Below are 12,373 nucleotides of genomic sequence, written 5' to 3' on the forward strand. Positions count from 1 at the left end.
AAATACGCAGCACTGTGCCAAAAGTGCAGGTGAAAAATCTTTACTTGAGCACAGACAGATGGGAAGCTGAAGTTAAGATGGCATTGGAGATATGCACTATTGTAATTTGAGATTATTAAAAAGCTCCTAGCAAATCTCCCAAAGGGCCCAATCCTAAACAGTACCGCAGAATTGATTGTACCACTGATAAAGGGATAAATGCCAGTTCCATGCAAAAATCCTCTAATCCATTAGCAGACTTGCTTCCACTAATCAGAATAAATGAAATTACATTCAAGGGTGAATGGAATTGTATGTTGGGATGGATATTGTTTGCCTGTATTCGGTTCTTTCCCTTAAAAGAAATGTTCAGAAGAGAAACAAAGGAAAAAAGTAAATGTTGCCCCTTTGTGAGCTGTTCTGTGCTGTGCTTTTACCATATAGACCAGTGATGGTAAATAAAAAAAAAAACATTTCAAGAGGCTGCAGCAGTGAGGTAAGATTTATCTGGGCAGTCCGGACTGTTCTGAATTGCAGTTGGCATCACTACAAGAAATATTTGGAGACGATTATTCCTAGACTGGTCTGGATGGGTGTTCTCTCCAGTGTGAATGTAGTCCAGTTGTGTGTATGTGCTGAGATTTGATTACCCATTTAATCCCCAAATATATCAGGCCACACTTCTAGGCAGCGGATGGCATTGTCACTCTTACTGGTTAGGTAGAATACTGTCTTCTGTTCAAGCTGGTTTTAAAAGCCATAAGTTGTTACTTTTTTTTTTTTTTTTTTTTTTTTTGGATGTGGAGTCTGGAAACGGTGTACAGAGGTGCCTCAGTGAACAGATGGGCTGGTAAGACAAGTGCTAAATGCATCCACTAAATTAACAAGTTACTGAACTTTTGACAAAACTTAACAAACCCCACTTTTTTGCAACCAAGTTTTGTCAAATTTGACTATTTTTTTGATAAAACAAATTCTCATTGCCTTTGAGTGGAAACTACTTGAATGAAAATGGGGGAAAATCATGTGAGAGCTGGGTGTTATTTAAACAACTGTGACACATTGTATCCTGCCATAAGAAATCATTATAATTCAACAGAGAAGTATTGTTGGTGCTTAAGTGTAGCATGAATTCAGTCTCTCAAAAAAAGCTTCTGCCTATTCTGAATTTTTAAGTCACGTCATCTTTCAGCTTAATGATCCTTTAATATCAGCTTGGCACTCTGCAGAATATCTCAAAAGTAAGGTACTTACATATACATGGGCTGTAGCTGTAAATGAGATGTCTTCTGTGGACCTTGGTAGCCATAAGAGTCAAATCCACCTATGAAATCAACTGAAAGGGGGAAAAATTGCTTTCATTAGCAACATATTTCAAGAAGTGATAGGCACTATCATTCAAGAATCACCCAGCACACGGATTACTTTTGACTGGACCCCCAATAAGCTGTTAAAATTAGACCAGCTAATTGTGGCGATGCAGAAAAAGGGTAAAAAAATAGAGAAAGGCAAAGTCCCTTTTAAAAATTTAAATATAAAATTAATTTTAAAATCACAGAAAGACAGTGACAGTTTATAACAGCCATCTGTCTATCAGAAATAGCCACACATCTCTATTTTCAAGTAGACTACCTCACTGGAGTACAAAACAACATGCTCTTCAGATATTAGAAATGCTGAAACCCATTTATTTATTGGCATGAATGCATTGCATTGCTTCTGACTGTGATTACTGTGTCTGTCCTGCTGTCATACTGTGGTTCAGTGATGTAGAGGAGAGAGTACATTGATCCGACTCTGTCTTAGAGACAGAAGTTTCTCTGATTCCCTGCTTTGACATTTGGGTTGAAATGCACCAACAGAGGGTTGGAACAGTTTATCTGAGCTTCAGAGATGAGGCTTCACAGATCTAAGGAAACCAGCATTTCTCTCAAGGTGCTGGGGGTCTGCAGGAAGGTTGTAGTGTGGGAGTTATTTATCAATTCACACTCCATGTGAATTAATGCCAGTCCCCAATGGGCTTCTCATGTTTATTTTAAACAATTTCCAGGGCAATTCAATCTCATCTAAGAGTGACACCCCTGTTTCTCTGCTATAATACTTTCTTTACACAGGTAAAAGCACACCCTTTGCTTCTTTTGCACTAAGAGACCCAGCTATTGGCTTTTGGGGGTTATTTGTGGGCAGCTCTCATCCCTGAAATGCTGTCTTTTACATAGCAGATGTGAACTTGACTTTACTGTGATAGAAAAGGGCCAAAGAGTTCAGGTATGGAAATGCATTTTTCACAGGTCCGGACACTGCTGCTGACAGACTGGCTCTGTGTACATTAAAAGGAAAAAAAAAAAAAAAGGTTCTTAACATTCACATAAAAATCACAAAATGTAAATTTATAACCCTTGGTTTGAGAACTTTCACAGTGGCTGGAGTTCTTAAAAATTGAATTTATGAGGTTATTTTATACTAAAATACCCCTCAATGTGTGCACACTTATCAATGCAGTCACACACATTCCAGACGTGTTCCGAAATCAAATCCTTGTACCCTTCTGTCCACCAATTACTTTGCAAGCAAAGAGCCACCAAAACACTGGACTGGTACGGTATGTCTCCACTGCAAACATGGAGATGTTGAACCTGTCATCCACCTTCTTCCCTGGCAAGAATGGCCCCTGCAGAAATACTTTAGCTAATTCTGTGCTCTGTGGCAACATGACGTATACTCCTATCCCAGAATAATGTTTTACTAAATTAATCCCTGACACCTCTAATGAAGGAGGTTCTATAATCTCTCTGTGTTGCCTTTCCCTGTACCTAACTTCCTAATGTCTAATTTAAATGTAATTTCCTGCAAATTAAGTACTTTTCTACATTTTGGCCTTTTTCTCCCTATGGATATTAAGATAAATGAGCCATTTTTTCTTTGATAACTGCTTTTAAGCATTTTCAAAAAGTATTTTCATGCTATCCATCTTTTGCTGATTTAAGCACACCTAGTTCTTTCAAATTTTTCTCATGGACCACGTTTTCCAAGCCTCTAAATTTCCAAACCTGAATATCCTTCGGTATGCTTATGGTTTCCTTATTGTGTGGTGCACAAACCAGGACTAACTGGAACAACTGCCAGGTAGGTTTTCTGTACATTATCTGGAATAACATGGGGAGTGGTTTTCTTGTTTGTATTTTTTTTCTTTTTTCAACAGTGTCATACAAACACTTAACAAACAGGTCTTTATTTTTATATTTTGACACTAACTGTAGTCTAGCCAAGTAGTCCATACTTTATATGAAGACACTTGTCTGTATGGAATTTCATCTTCTTGGTTTCAAGCCACTTCTCAAGATCATTTTGACTTCTAATCCTATCTTCACAAGGGCTCATACCCCTTCCAGTCTGGTTTAGCTGAAATTTTTACAAATGTTCTCTCCTCTATCATCTTTGCTGTTAGCAAAAATAATGAAGAGATTTATTTCCCTAGCTGAGAACCCAGTGGGATCCCATCTGAAATGTCAACCTAGCTGATTGATAACTAAATTTCAAATAGGGTTTTAAACAATTCTGCTCACAACCTATGATGACTGCATCTGGACGGTGCTTCCCTGGCCCACTTACAAACCTTTCATTGGGTCAAAATATTGCTAAAATCAAGATAAAAGTAATTTTTTCCTTCCTACTTACTCACTGTCGGTAACCATCAGAATATTACCATGTGATCATGTCTTTGGAAGCATACTAAGTTTATAGGCACAGAATGAAGAATTCACTATAGGAATATTGTTGAGTGAAGTGCTAGGCTGGGAGGAAACAAAAACCCTCTTATTCAAATACAAAGATTGGAGCAAAAAGGTTGGCCATGTCTTTGTTGTAGCTTTGGTTTATTGTTCTTTTGCCCAGTTTTCCTTTTTCTCTCACTCTTGACTTCTGACAAAAACAAGTCAGAAAATGCATGTATTGGACTGAGTGTCTCACTGGTGTCAACCCATGTCACTTTATGGATGTTGCTTATATGCATTTGTCCAGCTTTGCATTTCTTGTGCAATTCCCAAGACTTTTCAAGCAACCAGTAAACCAGAAACTGTTTTGCAGTTGTGAGGTAAAAGGTCTTAAGAGTGATTTTAAGGCTGTTTTCAGAAACCTAAACCAGCATGTTAAGAAACAGATTTCTTTGAGTAAAATGAGTTTGTGTGGGCATGGAAGAAAGATGCATGACAGATATCTCTGCATGCATTGTGTCTTTGCCCTGTTGCACAGAGTAAACACAGAGCGTTAACAAGCCAGATTGTCAAGTGACAAACAAGACAAGCTTGCAGACACATTTCTGTGTTCAACTGACAGTGGAAGTTCCCACATGTGCAACCAAATGATGGTAGGGCAGAGGATATTACTGTGACCTTGTTGTAGACATACAATGGCCTTTTACGCACAACAACAAACTTTGCAAGGTAGGTAAAGGTACATGATGGAAAGTGAACTCCAATACAAAATGATTTCAGTAATTTATTTGTAGCTAGTTTTCTTGATGGTGGCAGTTTCTCAGCACTGTAAAGCCTGCGGTGTCCAGACTGTGCTAAAAGCTCCCTGTGGACTCTGAGCTAGTTTCTTAAAGCATGCAAAATGCTGCCCTTTCTGCAGGCTTTTTATGCTGGCTGTGCCTGAAAGGTCACTAAAAGTGTCGTACAACACAGACATTCCTGGTAGCAGTAACATGAGATGAATAAAACAAGGCTCATTAGCTGAATCACTGCAGAGGCTTCCGTCCTTAACCTCGTCCATCAAACACATTTTTGACTCTTCTATTTTACATTCATCTTACATGTCACTGTTATCAGAAGTGGCTCTTTTGTCATGTTTTGCTTTAGTAAAATCACACATGCATATACAAACAAATACAGAATCCCATTTCTTTGAAATACTGGGTGCTGAGATGCTTATTTTCCTAGCTGGACTTGAATAAGATAATAACAGTACTATTTATTTGTAAAATGTGTTACAAGAAATTCAGCCAGAGTGTTTTGTTCCTTTGCCGGTGTTAAGAGGCTTGTCAGTCATATGACTGTGGTTATAACTGTAACACAAACAGGACATATGGCTCAAATAGGACATATTTTCTATTACTAAGTACCCATCAGGATGTGAAGTTTCAGCCTTTGCTTACGGTCCCCATATCTCCATTGCATATCAGGACAGGATGAGAGGCATAAATGGGTTTTTAATTTTTCAATACTTGAAGTTAGTGGTGTATAGAGGGACCATTAAACTGGGATGCACAAAAAAGACCCCATTAGCATGGATATACATATGGGAGAAGGGACTCTACAAAACTAGCAGTGAGAAGCAGATGGACAAATAGAAAGGAAACAGTGCAAACTAAAAGCATTAACATCTTCCTGTAGAGAGCAAAAGGAAAGTTATTGAACAGAAACCAGAAGACTAGACACTGTTCTCCTTAGAGAAATTTTCCTGTATAAGATATAAGTACAGAAGCATAAAGATTCAGGTCCACAGCTAATATATATATTTATAGTTTCAGTGACTTCACTGAAGCAATGATAATTTACCTTAGCCTAGGATCTGACCCAGAGAGTCATTTAGGACATATGTGTATAGAATCGTGACTGATGCTATGGCTTTCCTTGCATTTTAGTTGGCATGCAAAAATCAATGCAGACTAGCTATGAAAGGATCTAGAGTTTAAGGAATGAGGAGGGAGGTGAGTGTCTTTATCTGCAGAGAAAAGGAAAGGGAAAAGTTGGGAAACAGACACATACTTGGCCAATCTGTGACCCACAGGATGGATGAATTCTTGACTGCTTTCAAACCCTCTTCTTACTATGTTCCTTTGTTACTAATGTTTATTTTGCTGATTATCTCACCCCTACCCTTGATGCATGCAGCCCTGCCTCTCACAGCAGTCAATGTGCTGCCAGCGCTCAACCCTGCCCTCACCAGAGCACCCACTTCCTGCACATGGCTTCTCCTTTAAAAGTGAAAATGTCTTTGGTAGTAATTCTGTAACAAGGATGACTACTGTCACTGATTCCTCCTCTCCTCCTTCGCTTTGTCCATTTCCCTGATGAAGCAGCTTGGGTCCCCCAGCTTTATTAGTTCCATCCCAGACACCCCCTTCACCTCCTTATTTGCTTCCTTCCTCCCATCTCCACTTGTTTCTCCACACCATCTCTCCCATTTCTTGTATGAGTAAACAGGTAAAGTAGCCCTCCTTTCTTCAGTTTGCGAGCTTTTTTCACTCCTTTTACAGTTCATTTGTCCTTCTCTTTTACTACAGTCACAGGAATTTTGTCCTGTGAAACCTGTGCTTGTCCCAGTGACAGACTGTCCTCTTGATCTCTTTTTTTTTTTTTCAATTTCCCTCCCAATACAAATACAAGTAAATTCCTTTCATAAGAAAATCAACCCCACCCTTATCCCTACTTGTTCCGTTCTCTCTCTCTCTCTCCTGATGGTTTCAAACAGTTTGTAGAGCTACTTTCCTCCATTTCTGTAGAAGATTTTATCCTATCTTGTGTTCTGTTCCTTGCATGCAGCTGGAACTGCAGTCAGATCACCTCACCTCTTCCTGTCCAAATTTGGGTACTGGTAACCCAGCTCACACAGTCCTCTCCATGATCATCCAGCCTCCTTTTGCGCAGCTGCTGCTCTCTTCTTCCCGAAACCAGCCTCTGCTCTCTCCTCTGCAGGTGCTCACCTTTCTCCTCTCATCATTCATTTCGTTTCTTGATGGTTCTCCCTCCAGCACCCTGATGGAGTCCCATGAGCAGAAACCTCTGCCTTTTATTTTTCTCCACCTCCTGTAAACTGAGTAGTTGCACTTGCAAACACAAATTCTGCTGTCGTCAGCTCTTGGAGGTGTCATGGAGTACCTGGATTGTGCTCACTCTGCTCCTTCTATATAAACTGAAATCTCAGCTTCTCTCTGTGATATTTACCCATGGATAATTAAACATCAATTCCAGTTCAGCATGGCTAAAACCAGAACTCTTAGTTGCTCTTCCCTAACCTTCTCTGCTACCTCTCATAGTGAACGATGGCACTTGTATCCTCAAGTCTGCCTGTCACTTGAGGGTGTAAGTTAGATGTCAACTTTGGTTTGGGCTGAGCACGATTTAATTTCCAAAGATTATTTTTGCATATTGAAGAGGAAGACTCCTCTATCTGTTGACACAGCTATAACATTTACCCAGGGCTCTCAGTGTCAAACACCACAATCGTTCCTTTTTTTGGAACTCACCAAATGTGGAGTTAAGGAAATGAAAGCTCCAGGACTCATCTCTTTGGCTAGGTTCCTCCTCTCCACATCCTGCTATCGATTTCATCTTCCATATCCCATAAAATAGAAACTAAATCTTTTTACATTTAAAGCTTTTTGTGGAGACTCCACATTAATCTCTCTTCCTTCCATTTCTGAAAGCTAAATTCTGCTCCCATTCTGCTAGCTTGACCTCCATACTGGTAAAATTTCCAAACACTTTCTCTCATTGTGAGAATTTCTTCAAAAACAGTTCCCTCATTATTTTTCCTAAAACTATTCTTTGCTCTGTTGGCAATAATTAGGTTGCCAATGAACTTATATTGCTGTCTACAACAGTGAATAATATTTGCTCATAGTTTCTTTGTGCTCACTTTCTGCCCATACCTACCAGTTGCCTGTTGTCTAATATCTAGATTGCAAGCTCCAGGAAACAGGGCTGATGGTCATATTTGTACAGTGCTTGGCATCATGGTAGTCCTTAATATATTAATGAATCTAAAGCACTAAAAAAATATTAAAAATTTACAATTACCCATGATAAAGATGGCATAATTTAAAAAGCACTAATGAGCAGGGAAGAGTATGTGCATGTGCACATGGGTGCTTCTTGCATATGCCTGTCATGGCTGAACATATTTCCTGTGTGGTATAGCAGAGAGGGAACACATGGTGTACCTGTGCTACATCTGACGTGTGAGGTCTTAAACTCATGTACACTGGCTCTGGAGACCAGAGACTTGACCCCCTGGACTCAGGCCTTGGAGGTGCAGTAATTAAGCTTCACTGCCACAGCAAGGAACTCCACTGCACAAGTAGCTGGGAGAGAGGCGAGATGGCAAACGAACTACAGCTAATAACATCACTGGAGGCACTGTTGGTGCAGAAGTGAGTATGTGAGGTAAGAGAAGGCTGTGTACAAATGCTGCTAGCTAGAAACTCTCCAAATTCAAACAAAATGGAGGGCACTAAAATTAGGCTTGGTTTTAATAACTTTGGAAATGACATATTGGAAAAAAATATAAAAGAACATATGGGGACACCCTTGGTCCTGCAGCTTTGCCAGTATCCTGCTACCCACCTTGCTGTTTGGTGAAGACACTTCCAAACATTTTAGTGCTGCTGCTTTTTATGCTGTGAGCATGGCCTGGTGGCTGTTCCACAATATAGCACACAGGAGGAGGTTTGCTTGAATATAATCTCAATAAAGTTTGTTTACAATGATAATGAAACATTATTGGTCTTTGTGCTGAGTGCCCGGTGATTTAGATTCACAAGACAGGGTAGAGCCAAGCCTCGGCAAAGCAGGGGGCAGGAGGGCATCTGCCAATCCCTGAGGCTGTGCCCTTCCTGCCAGCACAGGAGGGTTCAGAAATGGCGTATGGACTTGGACGCTCAGTCTGGTTCTTGCGGTGCAATGAACTGCATTTCTGCCAAACAGCCTGTAACTGCCTTTGAGTGCTCTTAGCTCACCCATTTGCAAGGTGAAACTAAAACCTCAGATTTTTAGACCAAAACCTCATGGCATTTCTGAGTCCTATGATGACCACAGGAAAACCCTACACCAATTTCAGTGGGGCTTTTCCTCCCTATTCTTATCATGTTTCTCACTGGGTAAGGGCTTGCAGTATCTTCTTTTGTCTCTGTTGCTGCTGATCCCCTGGCTAATTCTTTGATCAGCCCTTCTGAGATAAGATGTAGGACTCGGAACATACAGAGGTTTGGAAATCTAATAAGCACCACCTGGTGTCACCATCCTTACAGAGGTACTCACAGGGATCTGGGCCTGATACTCCCTATAGTTAGGACCAAGCAGGGATGCAGATATTGCATTCAAGGTAAACCTAGCTCAAGGTTGTACCCAGCAGAAAACACCAGGATAAATGATGCTGAGGGTCCAGAAATTAGAGAAGCTAAAATACATCTCAGACTCCCAGGTGGAGAAGGGTCGGGTCAGTGGCAGAGCCTCAGGGCAGGAGGCGAGGAAGACTATGCTCTGTAGCAATGCCTCAGTAAGGCAGGGCTGGCAGCAGCAGGCACTGTGTCAGGGAGATGGGAACTAGGATCATGGCTGAACAGAAAGGAGCCAGGATGAAAGCAGCCAGGAGTAACCAAGCAAGGGAGGCACTAGTGAGGCCTTGGCAGCTGGAGGCAGAAACAGGGACCAGGGATAGGGCAGGCAAGAGAAAAGCAAGAGCCAGAGGCCTGGAGGAAATGGCTGGAGCATAGCTGCAATGATGAGAAATACTGGACTGAAATGGTCAGCTCTTCCTTTTATATCTGATAAATGCAGCAAACCACCTGTCAAGCTTATAGTCCTGGAAATACGGTTCAGCTGGGTAGGCTGCCATTTGACCTCTGCAAGGCTTTGCAAGGCTTGTCCAAGCTTGCAGTAGCACTTGTCCAATGCTCAGTAAAGAAGTCTGTAAAAGACCTCCACTCAGCTATGAGAACATTAATAGTCTGAGGAATATATTATTCTTCTAAACTGAATAGACCTGGACACTCCTGGATAATAGCCATTTGCTTTCAAAATGTCATGCTTGAGTACTGAGCAAAAAATACAGCCCTGAAATAGTATTTTTGACTGACAAATCATTCTAAGAATTAAAGAAAATGTGGGGTAGACTAAATTATCATAGAAGTTATCAAATGAATCATTAGGAAAAATTGTTCTTACCCAGATCATTGCTATGGGCAAACAATAAAGAGAGGAAAAAAGGAAAAAAAGGAAAAAGAAAATACCTGGGGCAGTGGCCTCCAAGTGTGACCACCGCACTAATAAATTAGAATAAGAGTCATTAGCAGGTGCAGCAAAGTGGAGAATTAAGGCCCAAATCTATGAAAGCTAACAATCCAATGCTAATGAAGACCCATCTAGATATTTAAAAGGAAAGTAATAAGGAAAGCTTTAACAGAAGGCATGCTGATAAAAATAATTTAGTACAAAGCTATGTCCGAGGCATGTAAGAAACTGCAAGGAGCTCACGTTGACTGTCTCAGCAGGGGAGACGCTAAGAGGCTGTGGGCAGGTGCCCTTTTCCGGGCCACTGGAAATGGTTAATGAGTCTAGTCTACCCGCAGCCACTCATCACTGCACCTCTCCGAGATGTTGCTGTCCTTCAGTCCAGACTGAGCTTGGCTGGCCAGGACCTGCTCTGTTACACCCATTCATTTTGGCTGAACCCCCAAGGAGACAGCCAGCTGCTCTCAGAGGCTGGGAAACCGGGGTGGGGAAGGGGCCCAGCAGCCCTGCATGGCTGCCTGCGGGCTGCTCGTCTTCCTGGACTTAATGGGGCCCAAGCTGCCCTCACTCCATCAGGGCAAAGGAGGAGATGCTGCCCCAGGCACAGCGCAGGAGGGCCTGCCTCCAAAGCCTGCCTTCACATTCAGTGCAAAGTAGCAACAGACTCACATCAAAATGACATCTTTCACTGACATCGAAACAAAACATGATGGTCTGTCTGAAACCATTTTCCATGCAATATTCATCTTGTGCTGAGGCTCAGATTTTGCTTATTTTTCCTGATTTTTGAATATGATTTTTGTTTATTTTTCTATGTCAAAACATTTCCATAGCGAGGAAGACCGTGTCCTATTCAGCTGTGGCAACAACCTGAGCATCTCTTCAAATTGTCTGTGGCTTTTAATGTCAGAACCATCACTAGTTACTACCTCATTTCTGCTACCAGTTTGATGCAACCATGTGGGACATTGTTTCTTGACCTGGACTTCTTTGTATTCCCCTCCTGAAACAATTAATTCATGACAAAGCAAGTAATATTTTCAAAACCTTTTGCTATGAAATGTATCTTTCTTTGTAAAAAAGATGTTAACTCTTCGTTCCCTTTTCACATGTGTGGAACTTTTCCAGTGCTTCTGCAACTTGTCTTTCTTGAAAAGATAAAACATGAGTGGTGAATAGTTAAAAAAAATGATGCAAGGTAAGTGTATCGCCTGGCTGTTACAGTGCATTGATTTTATTAAGCAGTATCCCATTGTGATGAGCTGCTGGAATGGAAATGTGGCTTCCTTCAAGCTCTACATTATGTTATTTAGACATTTTTTAAACTTGAGGTTGACAATCACCACAGGAGGCGGTGATGGATGCAGGGGTAGTGGCGGGGAAGACAGTGAGGGAGAAGAGAAATTATCATAGACAGAGCCAGCAACACCACCATTTTCCCCTGTGTGATTTTATTTATATATTTGCCTCGTACCACAGCCCTGTCTCCTAGGGATTCCTTGAACATCAACTTCATTAGTTACGAAGGCAGCAATCCATAACCAATTTTCTTTTCATGTCAAGCTTGTTCATGTATAAACCCAGCCCTTTTGTTGGAAACATTTGCAATTAATCCCACAAACAAAGAAAATGCAAATCGTACAGTCTACCCTAAGCAACCCTTCTGACTCAAGGCCCTGACCACTGTCTATTATACACTAAAATGAATTGAAATTCCCACTTTGAGTCTAACCTAATTTTCTAGTGATAATAGGCATGGATTCCCAGAAGCATTCTATGCATCTAGATAGTAACATCCTAATTTCCTTTCCTGGTAAATGTTTTAAATAAGATTTGAGCACCAAAGGAAATTAACCTTTAAATTAATTGTAATTATAAAATGCCATCACTGATTTTGTCTTCAGACTAATTACTCGCTATTATTTAAACAAACTGCACCTCCTTAGAGCTTTAAGTTTGTTTCTCTCTGCAGTGCAGTGCCAAATGATCACAGATCAGGCTGTGTAATGTCTGTCAAGGCCTATTGACACCTTGGACTACTCAGGTCCGTTTCCACCTTGAATGCAGACAGTTTCAGTTGCCATATCTTCCCACCATAGGCTTTCCCTTCTGTGCTTCAGCCTTGCACTCTGCAGCTCAGACATTTTCAGCCTGTGCTTACTAACCAGTGAGCATGCCTTGTGGGATGCAGAGTGCCTGTGCTCTGCACCGGTGAGAATGAGATGCTCAACACCAGCCTGCTGCTCCGTGAAAGGTCCCCTCCAAGACAGAACATGACTGGAAATAATGACACAGGAACCAGCTATTGATATGTGCAAAAGGTTGATGATGTACAGCCATCTCAGGGAATTTCTTAAATGTTCCTGGGGGCACCGTGGCTT

At 41.1% G+C, this 12,373-nt stretch overlaps 1 protein-coding gene across 2 annotated transcripts in view; it reads right to left on the bottom strand.

Moving 5' to 3' along the window:
* The window catches only part of NKAIN2 (sodium/potassium transporting ATPase interacting 2), a 549,848-nt gene that overhangs the window by 7,282 nt on the left and 530,193 nt on the right, over nucleotides 1-12,373 (bottom strand). For both annotated transcript variants that reach the window (XR_010372212.1, XM_064447366.1), the window contains exon 6: nucleotides 1,234-1,315. Coding sequence is in view for 1 of the 2 variants with exons in the window: in XM_064447366.1 (XP_064303436.1) it covers nucleotides 1,234-1,315 (82 nt within the window). In the remaining variant the exon portion in view is untranslated. The remainder of the gene's footprint in view (nucleotides 1-1,233; nucleotides 1,316-12,373) is intronic.

Source organism: Phalacrocorax carbo, chromosome 3 (genome assembly GCF_963921805.1).
Source record: "Phalacrocorax carbo chromosome 3, bPhaCar2.1, whole genome shotgun sequence".
Classification (NCBI taxonomy): Eukaryota; Metazoa; Chordata; class Aves; order Suliformes; family Phalacrocoracidae; genus Phalacrocorax; species Phalacrocorax carbo.